General features: G+C 45.1%; 6 protein-coding genes across 7 annotated transcripts; 2 read left to right on the top strand and 4 right to left on the bottom strand.

Moving 5' to 3' along the window:
• Window positions 1–79: 79 nt before the first annotated feature.
• On the bottom strand, window positions 80–530 carry LOC108594238 (ARL14 effector protein). The gene has a single exon (XM_017979349.2). It carries the CDS (start codon window positions 469–471, stop codon window positions 121–123), a length of 351 nt encoding a protein of 116 aa, XP_017834838.1. The 5' UTR covers window positions 472–530; the 3' UTR covers window positions 80–120.
• Window positions 531–613: 83 nt separating this feature from the next.
• LOC108594237 (protein dpy-30 homolog) lies at window positions 614–1192 on the top strand. The gene has a single exon (XM_017979348.1). It carries the CDS (start codon window positions 692–694, stop codon window positions 1181–1183), a length of 492 nt encoding a protein of 163 aa, XP_017834837.1. The 5' UTR covers window positions 614–691; the 3' UTR covers window positions 1184–1192.
• A 5-nt stretch (window positions 1193–1197) lies between these two features.
• On the bottom strand, window positions 1198–4221 carry LOC108594236 (nuclear pore complex protein Nup107). The gene is made up of 3 exons (XM_017979347.1): window positions 3538–4221; window positions 1771–3478; window positions 1198–1708 (listed from the first exon to the last, which is right to left on the bottom strand). Exons 1-3 carry the CDS (start codon window positions 4123–4125, stop codon window positions 1344–1346), a joined length of 2661 nt encoding a protein of 886 aa, XP_017834836.1. The 5' UTR covers window positions 4126–4221; the 3' UTR covers window positions 1198–1343.
• A 334-nt stretch (window positions 4222–4555) lies between these two features.
• LOC108608267 (zinc finger protein 768) lies at window positions 4556–7525 on the top strand. 2 transcript variants are annotated; one of them, XM_017999561.2, is made up of 2 exons: window positions 4556–4842; window positions 4988–7525. In XM_017999561.2, exon 2 carries the CDS (start codon window positions 5006–5008, stop codon window positions 7274–7276), a length of 2271 nt encoding a protein of 756 aa, XP_017855050.2. In that variant the 5' UTR covers window positions 4556–4842; window positions 4988–5005; the 3' UTR covers window positions 7277–7525. The 2 variants fall into 2 exon arrangements, with proteins under 2 accessions (XP_017855050.2, XP_017855051.2); XM_017999562.2 differs by lacking the exon at window positions 4556–4842 and adding an exon at window positions 4922–4938.
• Window positions 7526–7639: 114 nt separating this feature from the next.
• LOC108608268 (protein SMG8) lies at window positions 7640–10909 on the bottom strand. Its single transcript, XM_033293751.1, has 5 exons — window positions 10851–10909; window positions 9731–10793; window positions 9629–9675; window positions 8742–9566; window positions 7640–8123 (listed from the first exon to the last, which is right to left on the bottom strand). Exons 1-5 carry the CDS (start codon window positions 10907–10909, stop codon window positions 7865–7867), a joined length of 2253 nt encoding a protein of 750 aa, XP_033149642.1. The 3' UTR covers window positions 7640–7864.
• A 4185-nt stretch (window positions 10910–15094) lies between these two features.
• Window positions 15095–21251, bottom strand: LOC108608404 (WD repeat-containing protein 81). Its single transcript, XM_017999764.1, has 4 exons — window positions 19684–21251; window positions 17249–19629; window positions 15643–17194; window positions 15095–15580 (listed from the first exon to the last, which is right to left on the bottom strand). The coding sequence occupies exons 1-4, from the start codon at window positions 21249–21251 to the stop codon at window positions 15346–15348; spliced, it is 5736 nt and encodes a 1911-aa protein (XP_017855253.1). The 3' UTR covers window positions 15095–15345.
• Window positions 21252–26319: the final 5068 nt, after the last annotated feature.

Raw genomic sequence — 26319 nt, 5'->3', positions numbered from 1 at the left:
AATCATTAAAATATCGACATTAAATATGAATTACGATTAATACAACATTTATATACGTTTTAAATTAAAACATTTAAGACATTGCTTATTATTATATTTGTAATGTAATTAAGATAATTACTAGTTCTTAAGGTAGGGAATCTGTGGATTTGTTATTACTAATTCCTTGCCATCGTATTGTATGCTCTCGTAGTAGAACTTTCGGCTTGCGCGGCATTGAGGTCCACATCTTGTCGAGCCGCAAATGCGACACGGATACCAGCAGCCATCACATTTATCATTCATGCAGTCACAAACATCCAGCCCGTTGTGTCTTATATTGCCATATTCATCGTACGGACAGGACTTATGACCCCAAAGCGACTTCTTTCTGCCTTTTTTACACTTAGTCTTTTCCGTATCCACCATACCATCATCAACAGACTCGTCTGTTTTACGCTGTGGACGCTGTCGTAGGCTACGGGAGCTCATATTTTCAAATTAATCAGGTGTAAACAAAGCAAATTACTTTTTAAAACTGCTTACAACTTACTAATGGATGATAGTGTGTTGTGTGGTGTGACCATATTGTGATTTTGGCGGCCAAGTACAGTGTAACCGTATGCGTAGTGTATTCGCAAGTTTCACAGATTAACTTTGACGCTTGAATAAAATTTGATTAGATTTATTAAAGTGCGAACTGATTGCTGCAATGGAGGCCAAAGCCGAGTCACCAGTACCAACAGCAAATGCTGAGGTCGCCAAGGAATCCCCTAACAATACACCCCCTGTGAGCAGCAGCAGCAGCAGCAACAACAGCCAAGCCGCAGCAACTACATCGGGAGCGGGAAATGCAGCAGTATCTCCAACCACAAGCAATAGTGCTGCTAGCACTCCAGGAGTAACCCCAGCAAGTACATCGGGAAACAATACACCGCAGCAGCAGCCGCAGCAGCAGTCAGCACAACCGCCACCGGCTAAGAAGCCTGCAATTGTCGTCGCCAGCGCACGAACCGATTCTAGTACATTGCCAATGCTGCCCACACGCCAGTATCTCGATCAAACTGTGGCACCAGTCCTGCTCCATGGTTTACAAGCATTAGCACGCGAGCGCCCCACAGATCCTATTCAATTTTTGGCATCGTATTTGCTCAAACATAGCAATGGCTGCGAAGAAAACACGACCTCTGAGACCAGCTCTTAAAGATATATGTAGATTTGTTCCAATCTTAAGCCCATCCAACACGCTCTGCTGCGTTCCCCTTAGAAATACTATGTATAAGTTATGACTTCGTAATAAATGTTTAAAATTACACACAAATCTAATAAATGTTTACATATATAATTATTATGTGGAGCCTTGCTTACGCAGTAATAGCATAGCCCCAGGGATCGACCTTAGTGTTGAGCAGTTCTAACGATGACTCGGCAATTTTGGACAACAGCTCAGCAATATTATGTTTGGTGTACACCTTGTACAGCTGACGCCGCTCGTCAGCAATTTCATCCGCCAAGCGCACGCAGCTGGCATAGTCGCCGGACTTCATCATGACCTCGTGCAGCAACAGCGCCATTTCCGGCAAACAAATCGAGCGTAATTTCTCCATTTGCAGCTTTCTGTGATCCCAGTTTAACCCAGCTGCATTCTCCGGCTGCTTAGCGGTAAAAGGATCCGTTAGCCAACCCTTTTCCGGAAATAGCAACACATTGTACAAAGCATCAATAGTAACTGCAAAATGGTAAAAATGTTAAAAAGCTGAACAAATATTATAATTTAAGTATATAGCTTACGCTTGGACTGCTCTGCGACCAGCTGCTCCCAGCGTGCTAGTTCGTTGCGATATGTCTGCTCTTTGTGCTGCTCGTTCATGCGCTCCGTGAACTTATCTTGACCACTCATCGTCTTGCGTGTTTGCGCTTGCGGTGGTTGAGGACGCTTCTGTTGCAGACGCAGCCAGTCATTGAAGCGATCAACACCAGCTAAGTAGATCTTGTAGCAGAGATACTCCTTGAGACTGCATTCCTCGCGTGGCGGCAAATGTTCCAAGCTGCCATAAATGCTTATCAACTGGGTGGGCACATCGCTTGGCACCATGGCAAAAACCTGACGCACACACTCAAGCTTTTTGCTGGCCAAATACACACGCATCATGGCATTCGCCTGCCAGAGTAGCTCCCCACGCTGCTCGGTGAGATGCGTAAGATACTCCAGCGCCTGAATCCTGCGCTTGTCTGTGGCTGAAATCTTGCCAGTCTGTGGTTCGCCCAAAGCGCTGGGCGGTGAGTTGCCCAAGCGTATGCTCTCCACTGCATGCTTTGTAATTTGCTCCACATCCAGACCAGCATGAAGCGCTGCCTCCAGCGCCAATTCACGTGGACGCTTCTGATCCAGCTGCATGAGATACTTGGCATAAAGCTGCACCTGCAACTTGTTGGGCAACCCGGCGGCATAGTAAGCTATGGGCTGTGGCTCGCCCCGTTGAATGAGAACCTCCACGTAGGCGGCCACAATGCGTTCGGCCTGCTGCTGCTGCTGTGGCTGTTGGTCCATGCGTCCAATCTCACGCATAAACAACACAATATGTGCCATAATCCGCAGCTGATGCGGAGACACCGGCGTTGCATCTTTGGGCGCCGCATCCAGCCAGCGGCACATGTGCTGCAACAATTCTCCGCAAGAGTCCAAGATTATATGCTGCTGTATGACACCCAGCTGGCTTTGTGCGTAGTCACGCACAGCAACATCCTTGGCCACGGTTAGCTCATCGAATATCTGCTCCAGCGTCATCTTGCCATTCCAATACTCATCTGGCATGGGGTGGTAGCGTTTCAGGCAGTTACTACGTATTTCACTCTCCACGCGTATGTCAATCTGCACTTTGAGATGTGCCCACAGGGAATCCTGCCAGCTGCTGCTTAGCAGGCACTTGAGCGCATCCAGATGACCACAGAACATGCCTGCCGTTGCACGCGTGTATTCATCATATTTCTTGGAGTCGGCCAACATCCAGGCGCAACGCTTCCACACATCGCGTCTGGGATTGCCCTCAATGGGCAGTTTCTCGTGCTTTTCTGTGTCAGCCACATCCTGTTCGTAGTTGGGATCCTCGTACAAACGCCACCCTTCGAGAATAGCCGCACGCCAGGTTTGGCCATAGTGCTTGCACAGCTTCAATGCCTTGTCGATCTGACCATTGCGTACTCCAGCAAATATGGCACGTCCCAGGCGCTGATTATCCTCCATATCCAACGCATGCAGCGGCTTGCCCTCACGCACTGGCGCATCGGGATCTAGCTGCTTGCATATCTCATGCCCACGGCCAAAGGCAGCGCCCTGTAGATTCTCTAGCTGAAAGAGTGTGTTCTCCCAGGCCATCATGCGATCATGGCTATACAAAGCTTTAGTCTGTGCGTCCTGGTCATAAGACTTCTCCAGCCAATCCACCACCAACTGATATTCACGCAGTTGCGCATTCGCGGCGTACAGCTGCTGTATAACCTGTAAATGGGACAACAAAGCAATGTGTACAAGCTTCAAAATGATACGCCCACACTCACCTCCTTTTCGCTGGCTCCAAGCGATGGTCCATCCAGCATTTCCTCATCTGGCTGCGTCTGCATAAGAATGCGGTCATAGTATAGCGCATGTAGCAAACACCAGGTGTTTATTTCCAGCTTCAGCCACTCTATGCTCGCCTCGCGCTGTTTGCTGCCTTGGGCACCGCCCACACCGCGTTCAATCTCCTGTTCCAGCTGCTCCACTGCCTGGCGACATGCCTGCAATAGCTGCTGAATCACATCTAACGTGTTTGTATCATTACTATGCGATTGGAGCACTTCAAAGAACTGCACAAACAACATATCCGTCTTGCTGCGTCCACGATCCGCATCATCATCCATGTTGTCCGGCATGAGCGATGAGTCCGCCATACTTAAGTTGCTCACATCGTTGGCATTAATAGTGGTGTTGGCGCGATGGTGCAGACGACTTAGTAGTCCTAAAGCCGTGGCGCTCGTGTTGCTCAGCATTTCTTGTTCTTCTGGCAACAAAGTTATGGATAAATTGTGTGCATTTGAGTTAGTTGTGCTGTTTAGAGGCGGACGCAGCAGAGTGCTGCGTCGTGGCTGGAATGGGCTATCGGCCATGACTAATTAACTACGATTTATATTTGTTTTCCTTAAATTTAATTGATGTCGCGAAATTTTTGTTTTTGCACGCGACGAAAATGCCGGGACACAACTTTTGTGACGTTTTTCAACACTATAAACTCAAGCTTGGTACGCTGCTCAGTTAGGAAAGTAATAGAAATTGTAACAAAAATTCAGATTTAAGCTTATTAACTGTCTTATTTTTAATTAAATATTAATTGTATAGCTAATGACAGGCTTTAAATAAGTTTAGAAGAAATTCACTTGCTGTGAGCTGCATACTAGCTTTGGCATCATGCAGAATGAACGTGCCTGCACTGCTTCATAAAAATAAGCGTCGTTTTTTTTTGTTATTTGTTGTAACAATTTTAAAAGGACGCCTTTTGTTTGCCAAATGTGCCAGCATTGGTTTAATTTTAAAAGTGATTTGTGCTTAACAACAATAAATAGAAATAAATAAATTAAAAACTATGAGCAGGCGAAGGCACAAGTTGTGGCAACAATTTGTTATAAGTACAAGCTGAACAATGTGTAAATACACATAAAAAAGTATTACAATTACAATTGCAACTGTAAAACCTGAATAGCAAATGCTGTATTGCAGTTAAATAATCACATGTATAGTCGCAGAGTCTTTAAATGGCAATTAGCCAGCATTGTTAATACATAAAATCATTAATAATAACTAATTTAAATACGAGAACACTACGAAAGGTAAGACAGAAAGAGAGAGAACCGGAAATTGATTTTTACCACAGCTTATGTATGTACATAATTGTATGTTTGTGTATGCTGCCTATGCATGTAAATGTGAGTTATGTATATAATTGCATGCTTTTTCTTATTTTATTTTTAACAGCCTTAAACTTGCATAAACATGGCAGTGCAGCTAAAGAATGCCTATCATCATTTGCCCTTAACTATAACGCCAATACTATGCCAGCCGCTATTGACGCCAGCGCCAACGCCGCCAAAACCAGAGCCACCAGATCTAACCTTTCACTGCATGTGCTGTGCCGAGTACTTTGTGCATCCGCTGTTGCTTTATCAGCATATGAACACGAAGCATCCGAATGAAGCATCGCCACCACAACAACCAGCTCAAGAAGCACCTGTGGCCAACGAGGAGGATAGCACTGACTACAGCTGGATATTTGAGCCAGTCTGCGAGCTAGAGGAGGCTACTGTAGACACTACAACGCGCAGCGATGAGGACAGCGATAATAACTCCGACGACGACAGCGATGCGGAAAGCGATGACAGTGATAGTAGTAGCAGCAGCAACAGCAGCAGTAGCAGCTCCTCGACCAGTAGCAGCAGCAGCGGCGCCAACGGCGACTCCAACACGCAGCAAAGCAGCACAGAGAGTCAGAGCATGCTGCCAGGTCTAATGCCTGGCTTGCAGCCAAATGAGTATCAGCTGCTCACAGCGGATCCCATGGAATCCACTTCTATTATACTGCTGCAACCGTCGCTGCAACCAACGGTAAGCATCACACCTGTAATGCCAGCAGTGGTGGCGCCAATAGCAGCGCAAGCAATGCCAGCGCAATTGCCAACGCTTAGCCTGGAGCCGCCAACTATAAAGCGTCGTCGTGGACGCCGCAGCAAGGCGAACGTTACGGGCGATGCGCAGAGTTCCGCAGCCGCAGCTGTGGCCCAGCTCAGTGCCAATGGACAGAAATGCTTTCAATGCACACACTGCGAAGCCTCGTTTCCAAACGCGGGCGATCTCTCCAAGCATGTGCGCTCGCATATCTCCAACAAACCCTTTCAATGCTCCATTTGTCAAAAGACCTTCACCCACATTGGCAGCTTGAACACGCATATACGCATCCACAGCGGCGAGAAGCCATACAAGTGTGAGCTCTGTCCCAAGGCCTTCACCCAATCCAGCAGCCTGATGGTGCACATGCGCTCGCATGCGGTGGTCAAGCCACATCAGTGCCACATGTGCGACAAGGGCTTTATTAACTACAGCTCGCTGCTGTTGCATCAGAAATCGCACTCGGCGCCCGTCGAGAGTTTTGTGTGTCCGGAGTGTGAGCGCGAGTTCAAGGCGGAGGCGCTGCTGGATGAGCATATGCTTATGCATACCTTGGATCGTGTTTATCAATGCGCCATCTGCCGTCAGGCATTCCGTGCCAGCTCCGAGCTAGTGCAGCACATGAAGTGCCACATGGGCGAGAAACCGTTTACTTGCTCGCTCTGCGATCGCTCCTTTACCCAATCCGGCAGTCTCAACATACACATGCGCATCCATACGGGTGAGAAGCCATTCCAATGCAAGCTATGCGACAAGTGCTTCACCCAAGCCTCCAGCCTGAGCGTGCACATGAAGATTCATGCCGGCGAGAAGCCCTTCCCCTGCCACATCTGCGGCAAGGCCTACAGCCAACAGGCCTATCTCAATAAACACATTCAAGCGCATGCCATGGACGCCAGCACAGCTCCAGCTGCACCTCCTCTTCCAGCTCCGCAGAATGAGACGCTCGTCTGCATTGTTTGTGGAGCCCTGCATGCGGATAGCGATGCCCTGGCACTGCATGTGACGCGTGAGCATGCAGCCTTGTTGGATACGATGAAGGCAACGTTACCTAATATGCTGGCGCAGGGCAAGTGCGGCAACGTGGAGCGGCAAGTGCAACAGCAGGCGTATGTGCAACGAGTGCAAACGTTGCTGCAGCAGATGAATCAGCAGCAGCCACAGCTGGCGGCCATAGACTCGGCTGGTGAGGATGAGGAGGAGCTGGACTACGATGAGCTAGAGGAAGAAGCAGAGGCAACAACTGTGCCGCAAGTCGCCGCCGCTACAGCAGCTGCAACTGAGGTTAGCGATGAGGATGACCAAGAGCTGGATGAAGAAGAGGATGATAATGATGTTGATGATGATGATGATGACGACGATGATGACGACGACGAAGACGATGACGACGTCGATGATGATGCTGTTGATGATGATGTAGACGAGGACGAGGATGAAGAAGAAGAGCGAGAGTTGCTTAATGAAGAGGATATGGATATTTTTTATGACATGCCCGGCGATTTTGCCGACATGGAAGTGGGCTGCGAGGAGGAAGTGTGTGGGGATTTTATTGGCAACGATGATTTTGTCGTCGAAGAGGAAGTTTACACGGAGCAAAACTAAATTTAAAACAATTATCGTTTAAATTTATAAACTTAAGAAACAAAAATTTGTTTAGATTGCTAGCTCATTGTCGATGTGCTTGAGAACTTAAAGAGAATTATTTACTTTAATGATGCAAAAACTATTTGGCATATCACAGCATTAACTGCAAATTAATTTTAAATTCAAAGCCTTACACTGCGCAACAAACTAGACACTAGCTGAAAACAAGAAATGCAATTAGAATCAGATTTTCTGTTAGCCTTTAGGTAAGCAATATTTTGCTTATATTATATAATTTATTAATTGTAATATTACAACAACGTTTGTAGTTATATTTTTAATTTAATTTGCTAGTGTGATTTTTGTTGCACAGTGTTTCAACTTGGCCATCATTAAGCGTATTACTCTAAATGGTATTATAAAATTAGGTATTAAAACATTATATGCTGCTCCTGAGATATATTTATTTCAAGCAAAAATATGTAGCTTCCCTCCCAGAACTCAGAAAAGAACCGCACAAGCTGCTTGCGGGCCTTAGAGTTAAACATTAAAGGTTATTACAAAATAATAATTAAATGTGTATTAAAAAAAAAAGTTCCTCTTTCGTCAGAGACGCGTGAAGGTCATGGAGGGTATATGGATATCCTTGAGCTCCATGCTCTCCGTTTCGGCTATGCCAAACATGTTTGCCAGCAGGTAAGCCTCCGTTTTATTCTCCGGCTGCAGTCGCTCCGGCGGCAGAAGCAGCTCATTGTCGCCTTGATAGACATAAGGAAGACGTAAGATCCAGTAGGCGCTCTGTGTGAGTCTTGGCACCACGCTGCTGCCCAGCGTAAAGGTATACTTGCCCACTCGCACCATGGGACTGCAGTGAATCTACAGGTTAAACTGGCGCCTTGGGCGTGCACCAACATGCAGCGCGCATGTAGCTGCGGCCATGATGTCGGCCTGAGCTGAGGCTCGGACGATGGAACATGGATAGGTACAGCGGCATGTGTATTGCTGTATAACCTTATGCAGGTGGTCGCGATGATTACGCATTATCCGCGCAGCAACGCGATCGTCGGACTGCACATCATGACAGCGATGGCCTCGCCGAGCATTCGTACTACAAAGCGCCACAAGATTTTGATGGCGCTAGACGATCGGCCGTGGCTTGCGATATACGTGCTGCCTTGCTTCTCGCCATGCGAAGAAATAAATTTGGGCCTGCTTTGTGGCGCTTGCGGCCTGCTCAGACGCACAATAACATCCAGGGCAGCAGAAAGGTTTGGCAGCCGGAATTAGGAAAATGCGCGCTTTTTTTGGAAGTGCTTCATGCAAGCCACAAATTGTGGCTACATAGATAGGCTGGGTCCGACGCAAGGCTAGGCGACCAGGTCTGGGAACAGCGGCAGGCAGTTTCAGACACTGGTTAAGTGCGACCATAGCCTGCAGGTGGACTCTGTCGCGTGGAACCAGCTTCAGTCAGGTTGTTCCGTGGGTTTTGCATTGCAGCATCATCTCCGGTTCGTCATTAGAGCTGCTGCTGCTATCGCTGCTGCTGAGGCAGTGACCGCTCGGCTGTGAGTGAAGCTCAGGCAAGTCTTCCGCCTCATGCAGTGACGGACCGAAGCCCACAATGGACATGTTCAAATCGGAGCCATATGTAGCCGACATGGGCTGTGAGCAGCCATTGCTTGGGGATAGCTGCATACCCTTGGCGAGGCTCTGTTCTACATCATTAAGTGGCTGTGAGTAGGGCAGCTCCTCTACCTCACTCTGCGCTGGCTGCTGCTCATCTCGTATGCGAATTTTGGGCGCCGGTCGCAGCTGCGGATAGGCTGCCTCGAAGGCTGCAGCACGATATTCGCTTGTCGAGGGTGCAAATACCGGAAAGTGAAACTTTTTAACCTTCAAACACAACGAGCACATGTTGGCCATGCCTTCGTAGTAATCATAGTTGGCCTGCCGCAGCGTATATGGATCGTCGCGCCGTCCTTGTGTGCGTCCACAGTTGCAGGTGGATACGTGCACCACTCCGGTGAAATGTTTGTCATGCGGCAAATCCTTGGGATGTGTACAGGGAAATCCACGCAGACTAAGCTGCTCACACATCTGTCGTCCGTCCTGCCAATGCTTTGAGCAAATATCGTTAAGCTTTGCCATAGCAGCCGTGGCATATGGACCGACTCCCTCCTCCTCAACGGCCAGAAAAGCATCTGCCAGCAGCTGCTTGTGCTTGGTGCTGTCATAACAGCTGGTGGCCGACTGCTTATAATAAGCAATGCCCTTCTTCAAGCCCAGCTCGCAGAGATGGAGCCAGAATCTGCAAAGCATCAAGACACACATTAGTTCAGAAACATTTGTTTAAATTAGACGCCAGTTTACTTTTTTTCAAAGCTCAGGTCCTCCTCAAAGTTCTGCACATACGCTTGCTGTTGAAATAAATATTTATTTAGACATATTGTAGCAAATTCTTGCTCTACTTACATATTCTGCATTTCTGCTGGCAAAGCTTGCATTCTGCTCCGCTGCTATGAGAAACTTTTGCATGGTCTGCATATAGGGCAGCCAATCCTTGAAGGATAGCAGCTTACACTGTGCCGCCTGCGTTTGCTGCTTAAAGGAACCCTCGTCGTAGTTGCCATTTAATGCATCCTGCACATGACGCTGAAGAAAATGCCAAACGTTGTGCTTTTCCTTAAAGCTCTGCTCCTCTAACTCTTGCTCATTTACCGGCGCAGTGGGTCTGGCGAAGCCCTCAAAGGGCGCCAACTCTAACACTTCAAAATCATCTTCGTCTTCGTTGAACTCCGCACTGTACAAAGAATCCTTAAACAATTCAAGAGCAGGATGCATGTAATCCGGACGCAGCGGCTCGTACGCATTGTAGAACACAAACTGTTTGTTATTGGGTAGCGCCAGCAGCGAATTGTTTGAAGTGTTGTTAACTATATGATGCTGACGCAGCTGCTCATAGACAATATCCTCCGTTTCAAACTCATAAGCTGAGATGCACTCGCGTGTTTTTTGCTCATCTTCTGGATAATTCTCAAACAGAAACAGCAAGCGTGGTGCGCAGAGACGCGCCTTATCGCCCACGCAATGAATGCCACTCTCGCGCAACAATTGCGGCATAAACTCCAACAAATGCTGCTCCCTGACAAACTTGAGCAGCTGGAATATGTTTGGCAGACTGCGGTCGAAGGTGGGCGCGATTTCCACATACAACACAATGTGGCAAACATGCAGCGCCAGCAGCAATTGACGCACAAAACGATTTCGCAATTGCTCATAGAAACTGTCAATGTCCAGCGGCGCCGTCTGCTTCGCCAACAGCTGGCTTAGCAACGCTTCATCGTACGTAGTTTCAAAGTGCAGGAATAATATCTGCGTGCCCGGCTTGAAGTAGCATAATATTTGTCCATCTTCTAGCTTAAGGCCTTTGGGGCGCTCCATGTCAAAGGCGCACATCTTATTTGCCGCAAAGTCGGCGCTTTTGCCTATGACAGCCGCAACAACAAGCGCGCTGTCCACCTCCAACAATTCAGCGCTGTAATAATTAAATTGAGACTGCTGTTGACTATATGCAAGTTGGATACACACTTACGCCACATCCTCTGGTGGTGCATCCGCAAATTTCCATGTGTAATAATCTTTGGAAATCATTTTGCATTTGATAAAAACGTAAACAAACTTTTTTGTACTCTCGCTCACGACCACAGCGCTGTTAATCTTAACATGCTCAGCTGATGCTCAGTTGCTCATAACAGCGCAATAACAGCAGAACACAAAGCGCGCAAATAAAAATTTAAAAAATTAAAAAATCATTCAGCGATTTTGAAATATACACAATGTGCCACTGATATAACTATATTTTCTTCTTATTAATATTTAATTTTATTAAATTTGCAATGAAATAATCACCTGTGCTATTCTAACATTTCGTTGAAACTTTGTAAGCTTAATATTAATAGGACTCTTAGAAAACTGAATTAAATTGCTGTTTTTTTTAAATTAATAGGACTCATAGAAAACTGAATAAATTTGCTTGTTTTTTAAATTAAATTTTAATTTAAATAATTTAGCAACATTTGTCACTACCAACATCAAATATGTTAATGCTCAGCGCATAGAAAACAGATCAAGTAAGAGCGAAATATGAATAAAGGACAAGAAAACTTCAACAAAAAAATTATAGGTTGCTTAATTTATTAAGCATAAAGTTTATGTTGCTTAATAGAGAAACTTATGCTTCCGATATGCTCGCCAATGGGGGCAACTGTCCCACACTCTTGCGCAAATTCGAAAATTCTCATTGCTTGCTCGTTCGGCGAATACAACGCGATTGCGGTTCAGTTTGAAACAGCCCCAACATACTGATGAAGTTGAAAAAGTTGCGCTTCTTTGTTGCGCACAATCCAACCAACAGCAGCGTTTCAATTCAGCGAATGTTCCACACGGTGACAGGTGCCCAGAAAATTTAGCAGCTGTTTACAACATTTCTACACAACGTTGAAAGCGTGATTGGCTGAAAAAGCGCAGCGAGTGATTGGTGTGCGCCTGTATGCGTGTGCGGACTGGCCGTTGTGTGTGTGTGTTTGTGTGTATCTGGTCGTGGTTGGGGCTTCTTCTTGCTCTTTAAGAAACAACAAACATTTTTACTAGGTCTGCATGAGATTCAGCAGCGTGCTCGTCACAGCGCGCGATTAGATTTTCACTGAAAATACAATAGAAATTATGTTAGAAACTATGCAACAGGTGCGAGCGAGTACGATATACTATATGTGTGCGTGTGTGTGTGGCTGTGAGGGGGTGAGGATTAGAGAGATGATGCCGTTTGAAACTGTTTGGCTGCTGGCTGCATTTGAAGATGTGTGTTTGTTGTTGTTACTAAAATCGTTACCTCCCCCTCAGCGCTGGCGGATTATCCCAATTGTACATTGAATTTAAAGACAGGCGCTCCCCTATACAAAACGCAAACGCATGGACGGACGCTTGAATGTGTGTGTGTGAGTGGAGAGACTTGTTGCATGTAATAATAATAATAACGAACGAAACGGTATCTCGTAGCTGTTTAGTGGATGATTAAACTGAATTTAATCGTTTGCGAACAGGCGCACAGCAAACGCATGAACGTTGGGGCGGTCGCTGTCGGCCTTATTCGATATTAAAGCGCTTTCAAATTGCCTACACAGCTACAAGTGCTGTCTCGCTCGTCTACAGCCTGACCCAGTTGCCAATTTGCAGTGATTTGCTGATCAGCTGATCTAAGGCTGAGCTGAAAGCTGCTTAAAAATGCAAACATAATTTATTTATATTAAACACCTAAAGTCATAAAGGCTTGCAGCTTAACTGAAAAAAAGTAACTGAAATATAAAAACTTTGTTTATTTACGTTTGCACATTGGCAACAGGGGTTAACATGTTTAGCATCTACTGCTATCTCACTTGCGCTTGTGCACTATGTTGTTGTTGTTCTCGCTGTTGTACTTTAATCGGCTTGCTATTATTTTGGCCATCCTAATATGTAATTCATGGGGTGGTGTGCGCCTGTTAAATAGCAGGCAACGAGCGCGCGCATTTAAATTAACATGACGAAAACCAATAGCAGACAACGACTGGGGCGCGCTACACCCTCTTCTGCGACTCTGTTAGCATTTAAACGTTAAAAATTCGATTTTATAGAATGCAGCAACGCCCACAAACATATTCGCTGCCTCTCTTCTGCTAATTAAATACTTAAATCCACATACACATGCACACACACAAAAGAGCAAGCACACGACTCCCCCAGCCTATTTAACAGACTGGGGAAGAGTGGTAACAGAGGCGGCGGCGAGTTTCGACTGCTTAGCTAACAGACCAGCAGCTACACGTTCTGCGCGCCTCTTAGTTATTATGTCAGATCTGCAATGCGCGACTATAAAATACGTAGCCGGCCCCGGAGAATTTATTGGCTCGCCGCCCCCAGCAATGGGTGTGAGTTATAAAATTGATGGCATAAACTGTCATCAGTGTATGTACAAATCTCGCTCTTTCTCGCAGTAGTATGTTTGTTTGCTAATGTAAACAAGCACAAATACATACGCACGCATAGACAAGGGGCCTAGCTGTATGAAGCTGCACGCCTGTTGAATATTTTCGCTTGTATGTTGGTAACATTGTCATTGGTCTACAAAGTGCTGCTGCTCTGGCAACGCCGCTGTTGCCGATTCATTCCCACCTGCAGCGTATGTTAAGCGGTACACTTGTAACGCATACTCCAAAACTCACACACACACACACATTAAAACATACACACACATAGAAAATATATGCATACATTTGGTTGGTTGGTTGCTTGTTTGGCTGGGGGCAAGCACTACCCAAAACCTCAACATTCTTGCGGCCGATCAGGAATGCCAAGTTTGCTCGCTCCCCTCATCCACAAGCACACTCATTCCAAGCATAACAATCGTCTACTTTACGCTGCTTGCCTGTTCGGGCAAGTAAGTGAAATTTCATGCAAAACCATTCTTCGAAAATTTTAAATTCCCCGCATTTTATTGTTTTATGCTTTTATTTTTTGGATGTATTCTTGTTGTTGACTGGGTGTTGTTAATTTGTTTGCTGTTGTCATAGGCCTTGGTGATGGGGTTAAAATGCTGTGGGGTTAAAATGCTGCATATGTATTTGTATTTTGTATCTATGAGCAATTTAAGCGATAAATAAAAGGTACAGAGATTTAGATTTAAGTGTATGCAGCAACAAATTGAATAATAAATTATTACCTGGCCCCGGGTGCTTTGTTAAAACTAACAATAATTAAAAATAATTAAAATTTTAAAATGCTTTTTTTTTTAATGTGAATTGTTAGTATTTACTTTAACAAGCAGAAAATGGTAACTTAAGTGGAAATCCCCTAAGTTTTGAAGAAGTTATGGCAATCAATTTGCAAATGGCCAATAATAATTATAAAAAATTAGAATGTATCCTTTATTATGAAGAATATACATATTTAATAAATAAATCATTTGAGATTTTTGAGGTGGCAATAAATAAAATAAAATTAAATATGTATACGACATGTGAGCCAGAGTGCTTATTACACATACGTTCATATGTATGTAGCTATATATGTAATACTTATATATGGAGGTCGATTGCATCTGACTGATGAGTCACAGTTGGCAGAGATGCGTTGGAGCTTCGCTCTCTCTCGTTGGGTGGTGGGTGGTCATTGCCTCGCCAGCTGTGTTAGACGCACTATTGTCCTCTGTAAATCCTCATTGTAACAAGCGCCCAGAATCATTGTCTTACGCATACGTGACTCTGCCGGAAAGTGCAGCAGCCTCAGCCACAGCAGCAGCAGCAGCAACAACAACAAGAGTGAATGGGAATGCAAAAAGTTGCCATAAAAAGAAGTATCGCGAAATGTTGTCGCATCGCTGCTTGAAAGTCGTTGGCAGTGCCAGGGCGTCGCCCAAAAATAAATGCAATACGCCATATACTTAGTATACATCCTCCATACTCACACCAACACACACAGAGACACTGGCACACAGATACACATACTCAAGCCTTTGAGATCGCAACTGGTTGATTAACTTTTGCTTGCGCTGAAAGTTCATTGCTCGAGCTCAAGGCGTTGTGGAAGAGGTGAATTAAGAAAATAAGCAAAAACAAAAATATTTTGCAATAAAAGAAGAAAACAAAAGTTTTAATGCTACTGCCGTATGCTGCGCTCCCAGATCTTGTTTCAATTTTGCTCTCATTTACAATGAAGGCTAAATGTGAATCTAATTGAGTCTTAAAATAAAAAGATAATAAATTGCAGCAGTCAAACTTTAGTTACTCATTACGTATATTTATACAACATATATATTTGTATATGTTTGAATATTGCTACCGTTTCCTTTTCGAAATAAATACATTATGCTTAATGCTAGGAATTCTTGTGATGGAATACAATTTGTCATTAAAAAACTAAAACCTCTTTTTGTTATCCTGTGAGTACATACATATGTGTTAATTTTTGCTGGGTAGTGTCTTTTTAAATTAATATTTGGTGCCAATTGTTAGTCGAGCTATAAACTAAATAGATTTGTACGTGGGCAGCAGCAGCTAACAAAGCAAAGCAATGTTGCCGCTTTCGTTGCCGGCAAGAAAAGCGCGATTCAGCGGCAGCACAGCCAACGAGGTGAGCACGCCACGAAAAGTTTCCGAACGCAGCTTGGTAATGGTGTTCAGCGCATGAGAGTTGGCCACATCCGCATAGACGCCCACGCGATTGCCGGTGGTGGCATAGATGAGGGACGAGCCTACAGTTTGTAGAAAGTGTGCGGGCTCTGGTGGTGGTCTGTAAATAGAAATGAAACGAGTTGAGCATTTAAAGTGGCTGTAAATGGAGTTGCAACTTACTTGAGCTGATAGTGCAGAATGCCGTCGAGTGCATGCCAGACAGCCAGGCTATGATCCAGCGCCGAGCTGACCAGCAGCTGATCGCTGGGTGCCGTCAGTTGCAGCAAGTCGCACTCCATGGGCCGCCAGGCATTCAACACGAGTCCAGTGCGCGTATCCAGCTGCATAATGCTGCCGGAGGAGAGACCAGCAGCCAGCCAATTACCCGAAGGTGCTACCGCCAAGCAACGCACTGTGGCATTGGGCAAGGCGGCATGACAAACGCGCCACTCGTTGACGTATTGCATAGTGCGTGCATCAATTATACGCACTGTAGACTCAGCTGTGCCAGCGGCTACCAAAGGCGAATGCGAGGGCAGACACTTGACTACGGTGACTGCGCTGTGTCTAGCGGAGTCCAGCTGACCCAGCGGTCTGCCTATAAATGGATCCCATAGATGCACGCCCGCATCACAGCTCACTACATAACGCAGCGACTCCAGAAAACTCAACGAGTGTATAGACTTCTTATGCGCTGTGTAGGTGAAACGGCAGGCGCTGCTCTTGCGTCCATCGCCCTCATTACGCAGCGACCACAACTTCACCGTTTTGTCCTTGGAAGCGCTTATGAAGCTATTCTCATTCTCCAGCGCATAAATTGCTCTAACAGAGTTTGTGTGCCCCACAAAGGATTGCAGACGTATTTGCTTGAGATTCAACACCTGCTGATCCTTGTCGCTGCGACTGTTCTCATGCCGCCAATAGGCCAACCAATTGCCTTGCAAATAGCGCGTGCTGGGCATGTGATCCAGCTTGTAGGCCACCAGATCCAGCAGCTCCATGCTGCCGCTTACAACCTGCAAGCGATTGCCCACAATTTGTGTGCCAAAGCTATTGGCAGCGCTCTCGCCGCTGTCCACAACATCCATTTGTATGCTCTGGCTGGCGCTGCTGCTCAGCTGAGATTCAGTTTGAGCGCCATGCTCATGGCAAAGCGTCAACACAAATTCCAAATTGCTCAATGTGCGCTGCATTATAGACTCGCCCAGAAAACGCAGAAAGATGAGATAGGAAGTATGCGCCAGCTCCGGGCCAAATACATCACGCAGCTCTTCCAGTGCGCCAGCAGCGCCGCCCAGCGTCAAATTAGCCAAATTGCCGCTAAAGTCATTGGGCAAGCCATAAGCTTTGTTGAATATAAGAAAGAATGGCGACAGCAGCGTCTGGCAAAGATGTTCCCGCGTCATATCCGAGCCTAGTCGAACGCTCAGAGCATAGCATGCATCCAGGAATTTACGCGCCAGCAGCGAACGTCCCAAATAGCCGCTCGGCATCACCAGATTCGTTGAGCTTAGCAACCGCAGTATGGGCAACAGTATAGCCTCCAATATGGTATGCTGCAGATGCTCCATAATGCTTGCATCCATCAGACAAGGCAACATGTACTTGAGCAGCTGCAGCGAGCTTATGATGGCGCCCTCCAGACTGCCCGTCAGACGCTTTGAGCACAACGCAATGAGCTCGCTTATGTGCGGAAAATATTGCAGCAGCAAAAAGTTCTCGCCATAGATGGCTGCCAATTTTGAGAGAGTTAGAAATGAATCTTCAAGATATTTTATTTACTCACCTGCTATATGCATAAGACACTCGAGCACACGCGCTGCGCTGCGATCTCCGACGACACGCGCATTGGCAATGCTAAAGTAGTTGAGATTCAAAGCATCCGCAGACGAACTGCTCTCATCTGTAGCCTCCAGCTCTGGCAGCAGATTCTCCTGTCCCACATAGCAAAGCGACAGCAGCTTGAGCAGATTGCGTGTTATAAAGCGTGAGGTGAGCACCGGACCCAGGCGATGTGATAGCCAAACCAAACTCTCCGCGCTCATTTCGCTAATGCGATTATTTTGCAGCGCCTTGGCCTCGCTCATGCGTGAGATTACAGAAGCTTGCAGTGAATCGCAGGCAGCCAAATCAGCGCTTGTTGTGCTGGGCGCAGCTGCAGGCTCAGCGCTGGGTGCGCTGGACTGCGTCTGACTGATGAGCTCAAAGCTGTCGACGCTCTTGCGTGAGCCAATGTCGCAGTCAATGGCGCTGAGCTGAAAGCTGCGTCTAATGCCGCTGGCTGGGATTTCAATGGTGGGTGAGCGTGGTCCTATGTGTGTTGGAGCTGGCGGCGTGTGCTCTTGACTGAGCAGCGATATCTTATCCGGTGAGAGCTTGGCGCCATAGATGAGCTCATTGATCGCCAGTTTATCCGGCGAGCTGCCTGTAGATTCATGTGCTTCCTCAGCTAACGCTGTGGAATTGGCAGGCAAATCAAATGAGTCTAACGATTTCTGCTCCGCATCCTCCTCAAATGTAAACAGTTCCTCCACGTCAGGCTTGGCGGACGGCAGCTGCTCCTGCTCCATAGCATAGCTGAGATTCTTGCTGGTGCGCCGACTGCCATTGCTATGCAGATGATAGTGCAGCCCAGTGCCTTGCTCCGGCTCCTTGTAGCCACCCACAGCTTCGATAAGAGGCGCTATAAAGTGCTGCAAGAAGCAGCGCAAGCCAAAGCGCACTATCAAACGCAGCAGAAAGCTATGATGATAGAGCTTGACGGATTTGCGTGACTTGAAGCTGCTGCTGGCGGAGAAGCGCAGATGTTGACTGCTGGCAATGCCGCTGCCATTGAGACTCTCCTCCTGCTGCGAGGGCACACTCTCCACATCGTAGAGCTTAAGCAGCGGCTGCAGCAGCTGCTGTTGGGTTTGCGTTATGCCCAGCGCTTGGGCAATGGGATCAAACAAGTTCCAGGCGCTTAATATAGAAGTGCGCTCATCACGCAGCAAATCTATGACATGGGGTAGAATCAGCTGCACGGGCGTAAACTGCTCATAGGCAAAGGTCTGCACGCCCAGCAGGCGACGCAGTTGCGCACTGGCGGACATGACTTTACACTCGGCAATCTTGCGCTCAAACAAAACACGCTGGCGATCCAGATCCGTGTAGCGAGCGCACTCCAGTCCACCGCTGCAGTTCAGATGCGTATGCAGCTCCAGCAGCTCAAAGTTCAGTTGATAAACATGCAGCGTGCGCATGAAAGCGTAGACAGCTATATAATGACTGGGAAAGGGCAGCAGCGATGAGGCAAACATGGGCTCCAGCAGCTGTGCTGGGCTTGCGGGGCGTGGTAGACCCGACGACGTCAGTTGGTGCTCTGGCTGCAGCAGCAGTAGCTGCGCAACTTGACGCACTGCTCTGGGCAGCTCCAGGCCATGCAGCTGCAACACAGTGCGGCAGGCAGCCAGACGACGCTCCAAATCCGCGCTAGGTTGCAGCAGCGGGCGCAGGCGCTGCAGTGCAAACAGTTCCACCAATAGACAGCCCAGCACATGCAGCTCACGCTGCGTGCGTGACGCCAGTAGCTGCTGCAGACTTTGCTCAGCAGGCGGCGTCGATACCAGCAGATTTTTGCTTGCCGTCTGTGCCAAGCTGCTCTCTCCAGCAAATAGCTGATTGGTAAAGGAATGCTCCGCTGCACTTTGCTCGAATAACAAATCACTGCTGATTATTAGCTCCTCTGGATTCGGTGCTGCGCTTTGTTGTGGAAATGTGCGCGCATAGAAGCTCTCCAGCGTTTCCAGCTGCTGCAGCAGCAGCGCAGGATTGTACTGCGCCGGCAGCTCAATAAAGTTGGGCACATTATAGTAGCCAGGTGACTCCGTCTGCGGTGGTCGCAGCGACATGCGTGGCGAGCTATTGTCCACGCTGCTCACATGCAGATTCTCGCTGCTGCGCGCCAAGCGGCGCTGGCTTAGATTGGAGCTGCCTTCATCGCTGGCAGCATAGAGTTGCGTTAGCCTGGGCGCTGTTTTGTTGAACCAGGCTGAGGCATAACGTCTGGCTGGATGCGGTTGATTAAACAGCTGCACTATGCCACGCTGGCTGAGATTGGTATGTTGATCCACCAGACTTAAACAGACATTCTTTGATTTGATAGCTGCCTTGCCGCTTAATTTGTAACTGCAAATCGAATATATAAATCAATTTTTAAATTTAGCTAACTGACTCGCTTACCCAAAATTCAAATCAATCCAATGATGCAGTCGCTCGCTTACATGCTGCGATTCCAGCGCCTCGCGATGCTTGCATATAAAGTCCTCAGGACAGCTAGCCCAGACAGGCAGCTCCAGATCCGGCAAGTCCTCATGTATGCTCTTGAAAATCATTGGATCTGTATAGAACTCGGGTATGCATTCATCTGGCGTCCATTGCTGCAGTCGCTGTATGGACACGGGATATTCGGCGGGCACCCAAATGGGACGCACATGTGCGCAGAGTATGGACTGTGGTGTGCGTCGTGCCATGTATACAAAGTATGTAATCTCGGAGAGAAAATCGGACACATGATGCGGCACCTGCAGCTGCTCCACAGCGCCAGCTGGCTGACTGTACATGAGATCCAGATGTATGTCGCCCTTGTTGAGGCGATATTTGCTCTTGGTTAGATCACGCCAATTGGCGCCATTGCGTGCGGCAAAGTCCGTTACCCAGGGCATGATGTGATGATGAGCAGCATTGCTCGGACTGCGTCCACAGGCATTGTTCAAGATGCTGAGATAATCAAAGTTGGACAACTGGCCATTGCACCACATTTCACAGTATTCGCGTAGATTGAACTGCGCCGGATCGTAGGCCAGCTTGAGATCAATGATGCTGCTGCTGGGCAGCTGCTCTGGTGACTCAGGCAGCGACATGTCCACCGTAGCCGCCTGGTCACATTGCAGCAGATTGCATTCCAGTCGCGGCAGCACCTGCAGCCAGAGATTCTCGCGCAGCAATAAATGCTGCAGACGCAAGTCGCCCAGGAACAGTCCCTGCGCCTGCAAGTGTCGCGCCAGCTGCAGCAGCTGATAGATGATGAACAGCATCTTGTTGTAGCCCTTGCCCAGCAGGGCGGGACTGTAGCTGAGGCAATCATGCAGACTGCAGTCTAGCGCGGGCGGATAGTGGAAGACGCAGTAGTGTGTGCTGGTCTCAATAGCCGCCAGTGCTGGCAGCACATTAGCATGACAATCATTGGCCAAATCCGCATCCGGGCTATTAACAGCACCTGGCTCCTGTTTACACGGCAGCACGGGACAGTTGTAGATGCGCTGTATCAACTGCTTGAGCACTAGATCATGTGGCTGTAGTCCATTCTGCAACTGTGTCAGCTTTTTGCTCGTTACGTTGCTCGCTTTGCTTTGCTTTACATGCGCACCCGCATATTGCTTATAGGCCGCCTCCCATAGCTGCTTGAAATTGGCATTGGCTACATAGCAAACTGCCTGGGAGTAACTGAGTGGCAACGGCGTCTCATCTGCTGGCGCTGCGCGGGCTGGCAGTGGATATACTTTGCACTGTGGCTGCTTGCGATATGTCTGCACTAGTATGCAGGTCCAAGGATGCTCCAAAGGGCCTGTGGGATGTGCGCGTCTGTCCAGCTGTGGCCATTCCTTGAAGTCTGTGAGTGTGCCATGACGCTCGAGGGACTTTAGCCAGGCCCTGTCACATATTAGCTGATAACGACTGGCGTCTGACTCACACTGCACAATATGTTGAGGATTAATGCCAATTTCTTGCCATATCACATCGTCGCTCATAATTAAACAATAGAGATTTCCATTAGTCGTGCAATTATTTTGCTCATTGCAATAAATTATTTAGGGTTGTCAACAACACATCAATACATCGATATTTTTTCAATAGTAACTTATCACAATAATAAATATCGATATTATTAACTTTCACGCGCGAGCTTAATCGATTGTTTGACGCGCAAAGTGTGTGCCAATTCAAATTCAAATTTAAATTGGAACAGTCTAAACTTTCACAACAATGTGGTGTCGAATTTTTTTTATTGTTAGAGCAGATCGACGGCCAGCTTTATGTTGTGTATACATACCTATGTGTGTCGAGTTCAAAAGGCCGACGGCATGACAAGCAAGAATTTGCTATAAAAACAACAACACACTTAAAGCTTGTTGACTGGTTGAGAGTACCAATGTCATATATTTATTATTTCTAAGAATTTTAAAAATAAACAAATTATGTGAACAACACAATTAAAATCGCATTTTTTATTGGTCTCAGCTTTAGCCGCACATTGTTTTGATTTCGCTTTTCTGTTTGCTTATAATGCTATCAATGTAAAATTATATACGCTAATACTAAACAAAAATACAATAATTAAATCAATGCCTTAGAGGCCAATTTGCCAAAGTTCAGATTGATTATAATGCACAAGGGAATTATTTAAATTTGATAAGGTACACACTTGTACGTACGCGCTTGTTTCATTTTATTCTTGATTTTTAATGTGCCGCAATCTCCGTGTAAATCTAATCTTATCTGCATGAACTGAAGAGTCAGACTATCCAGGTCGGCAGGTTGCTATAATTCCAAGTAACTATTTACGTTGGCTGAACGGCAACTAAACAATTACAAGTCTCACACATACACAAACACTTGTTGCACACCTGTCACAATAGGTCAAGGTATGCCAAAGCGAGTATGAGAGAGAGAGAGAGAGAGAGAGAGAGAGAGAGAGAGAGAGAGAGAGAGAGATAACGGCTGCAGCTCAGCAGCATGTTGACAGACTCAGACTCGTTTCCCAGTTGCTACATAAATATGTAAGTATACTTCCGTTTTTCCTTATATGTTAATATGTGCGCTAAAATTATTATTTATAGCTTCAGCATGAGAGAATCAGACTGACAGACACTTCGGAAACACTTGAACAAAGTTGATTATTTAATTTTAAAATGTAACAATTAAATGTTTAAGCACGACAGCTTTTGTATATTTGCGTGCTAATAAAGTTTACAGCTTTTTACACCTTTAATGAGCTACGAACATATGCATATCAATTACTTTATAGAAAATTCTAAGTTATGTTTTGGCTCGCTATATAGTTTACAACAACATCGGGGATATCTACCACCCAACGAGTAAAACTACACACCGAATTGAGATTTGTTTCTCAAGTATAGAAAAGGCGGAGTGTCGCCGCACGATCGCGCTAGCCCCCGCCGTGGTCACGAGCCACCAAGAGAGTGAAAAACCCACACACGCGAGGAGCGGAGGGTGAGGAGACATAATCCACGCCATAACACACAAATCCCCAACAATAAAATCTCACGTCTATGAGAAGGAACTGCATGTGGTGTAGATTACAGAGGTGAGCAAGCTAGGTTGAATATTATCTCTTTGTATACTCATATGCGATTCGCCCATGACTGCTGTGATAGCTTCAGCATGAGAGAATCAGACTGACAGACACTTCGGAAACACTTGAACAAAGTTGATTATTTAATTTTAAAATGTAACAATTAAATGTTTAAGCACGACAGCTTTTGTATATTTGCGTGCTAATAAAGTTTACAGCTTTTTACACCTTTAATGAGCTACGAACATATGCATATAATTACTTTTATAGAAATTACTAAGTATGTTTTGCTCGCTATATAGTTACAACATTTTGTTAGGGGTTCTAAAAATTAAAAAAGCTTTTATATAATAAAAAAAGTTTAAAAATTAAAGAATCCCCTTCGCTGTACAATGAATTTTCTGCTGTTTTACACCTTTAATTAGCTACACGGGGTATTAAGATAATTTTGACACACCTCAAAAAAAAAGGCTGCGGTAATTGAAAGCGTGCGACTTCAATAAATTAAGTTCGGCATTTTAGTCACATGCCACATGCCAGATTTATATGCTATATATATAGCTAAATATAAACTGAATGGATATGCTTGGGAGTAAAATTTTTGATAGCATTATCTAATAGCATATGGATGGCTATATGTATGTATGGATCTGTTGGTACAAAAGTCATTGAATATTTTGCGCTAACATTATAATCATAATAAAGTTTTGCCCTGGGCGCTATAAAGATTGTAGCGCATACATACTTAGTGTTATTAGAGAGTTAGTACCGTTGTAAAATCTATATTTAAGATAGCAAGTTGGCTCAGTTTATGGTTAGATAATGTACAAGGAACAAATTACCCAGAAGAAATATAAAAACAAAATAGCTATATACACAGATAGTAAACGTTGTATACAGACCTTGAGTGTGGGCTCACACATACACAATACACACACATATATAGAGACATAGATACACTAACACAGTAAGCAAAGTGAGCAGCCTTCAATGCAAGTTGCTTGGCGCCTCTAGAGATCACTCAACTCAAGCGTCGATTGTCGAGAGAGCTTTGTAGTTTTAAAGTCGCGTGACGTACATAGCGCAGTTATGTTTGAGAGTGTGTGCGTGTGCTTGTGTGTGTGTGTTTGTTTAAAGTTGATATTAATTACTTGCACTTGTTCTACCAACAAATGTGGTTGCGGTTTCTCCTCAATAAGTCAAAAGTTGTTTCAGTGTCAATTCACTTTTTATTTTGTTCGCTTTTTATACGTTTTTATTAACTGGTTATTGTTGCCATTTTTGTTGCTGTTGTGCCTAAGCTACAGTTAGGCAAAAGTGTGCTTTAAAATCTGAAATTATAAGCGATAACTTGTTAGTCGCTCGCATAAGTTAAGTCTATTATTTTAGGCTGAATAATGCGAGCTTAATAAATTGAAGTTTAAATTTGTTTCGCTCTTTAAAGCCATTGCTCCCCTTTTTGTTGCTACGCCCACTCTAGCATTTTTAATTGCACATTTTATTTTTTTAAGTCGATTTCGATTTAAGCACTCAAGGTTGTGCCTGTTTGTTTGTTGTTTATGTCTGCGCCCGTTAATAGCCTTGCTGCATCATTTCTTAATTAAGTTCATCATTATTCACGCTACAAGTGTCGCAAGATGATCTCCAGCTGCAGTGGTTCCTGCTTGATTTTTGCAGCCTGCCTCAATATAAATGAAAGTGCGTTGCATGCAACACCCCCGCACCACACACACACACACACACTCAATCAAGTGCACATGACAGCTAGTGGTAAAGTTCTGTCCCCCACTCAATGCAGCAGCAGTGGCGTACTCTGTGGGGGGGTCGCTACATCTTTGAGTTGTGTTTTAATTGATCGAACACGCAAAATATAGTGCCATCAATTCGAAAGGTCACAGTCCGGCACTCTACTGATTGACAAGGCGTGCTTGGAGCTTGGAGCTTGGCGCAGTGGTGCGGCATGTGGAGTCTGTTCCATAGATAGACATAAAATGTATATAGAAGCATTTCAATTCGTATACGCTTCAATTAATTTGTACGAATAAATAACGCAAAATATGCAAGTTAGATATTGAAGAGAACTTTATATATATAGACATACCAGACTTAACTAGTATTCATTTCGGTCATGGATATATATATACATATATGTGGCGCCAGTTAGCGCTGGAATTTAGGCTTTTTTTTCATGGAATGGAAATGTACCCGAGATATTTGCATCTTTTTATTATTTGGCAACATTTATTAATTGAAATATTTATACAACAATTGCAGAACGTTTGTCTGGCGTCAATTAAAAGAACGTGCGCTCCATGCTGTCTGATCGGATCGCATCGTATCAGATTATCATGAGATCTGATGAGTGCGTGGGGTGCGCATTAATTTATGCTGTCAACATTAATTAATCTAGGCGAGGTCCTCCAAAGCCAATGGGTGGCTATTAAAAGCAAGCGAGGTTTAGTGCTGATAGCATAAGTAATTAATAAATTTGTTTAATTAATGCTCTTCATTATCAATTAATATGCCATTTCCTTTCGAACTCGAGTCGAGTTTTCGACAACACAAGCAACATGCACTTTTTATAATTCTCAGCATTAGCATGAAGTACTCTATATAGCCTCGTTTAATCGTAAGTGCTTTTTCTTCTGATAATCAGACGCTTGTTGAGAGTTCAATCGTTCACTTGCTTTGCAGTCTCTGTACAAAGTGTGCCATTGATGATAGCAAAAATAAAAATATGAAAAGAAATTAAATATATGAATAACACACTGATAAACCTGGAATGTACATAAACATATATGTATAATATACTAGTAGTTGCTTACTAACAACATTTAATGAGGTTTTTTATAATCAGCCTGTTGATTCAAAGTTGTGGTTAAAATTGTATACTTAGTACACATTAGAATTAGTTATGCGTATCACGTTTCAAACATCAAATTTAAATGCTGACAATGATCATTAATTAAGTTGGCACATTTAGTTTAGTACTTCAGTTAACTCATATATCACTTGAAATATAAATTTAAACTGCATTGAACTGCCATCGCTAGTTGCAACAGAATTGCAGTATATATTTAATTACAATAACTAAACTGTTAACCACTTTGAGCTAGAACTGTTTGCTATGTATTCGGTATATAGCGTGCCTAGCTTAGACTAATTGAAAAACCATTCACTTTAGCGCCGACTCCACCTATAGTACCACCACCATGAATTCCCCCACAATGTGGCTATCAACTAATTGCAACAAAGCAGCAGCAAACTTCATAAATAAAACAAAGCTGCTTCAAACTGGTAATGTTTATATACATACCAATATGTGGATCTGTAAACAATATAAATAATATGTCAGAGATAATACGAGAAGTGCTTGCACACGCTGAATACTCCAGACTAGCTACTTTATTTATCTGTAGCTCTCAGATTGCTGAATTTGTAAAAATGTTTGAAACAAAAATACAAACATTAGCATATTTATATATTGAACAAATACAAGCGTA

This window comes from Drosophila busckii, chromosome 2L (assembly GCF_011750605.1).
Source record: "Drosophila busckii strain San Diego stock center, stock number 13000-0081.31 chromosome 2L, ASM1175060v1, whole genome shotgun sequence".
NCBI lineage: Eukaryota > Metazoa > Arthropoda > Insecta > Diptera > Drosophilidae > Drosophila > Drosophila busckii.
The sequence above is the reverse complement of the archived record's forward strand: the minus strand, read 5'-3'. Positions and strand labels throughout refer to the sequence as shown.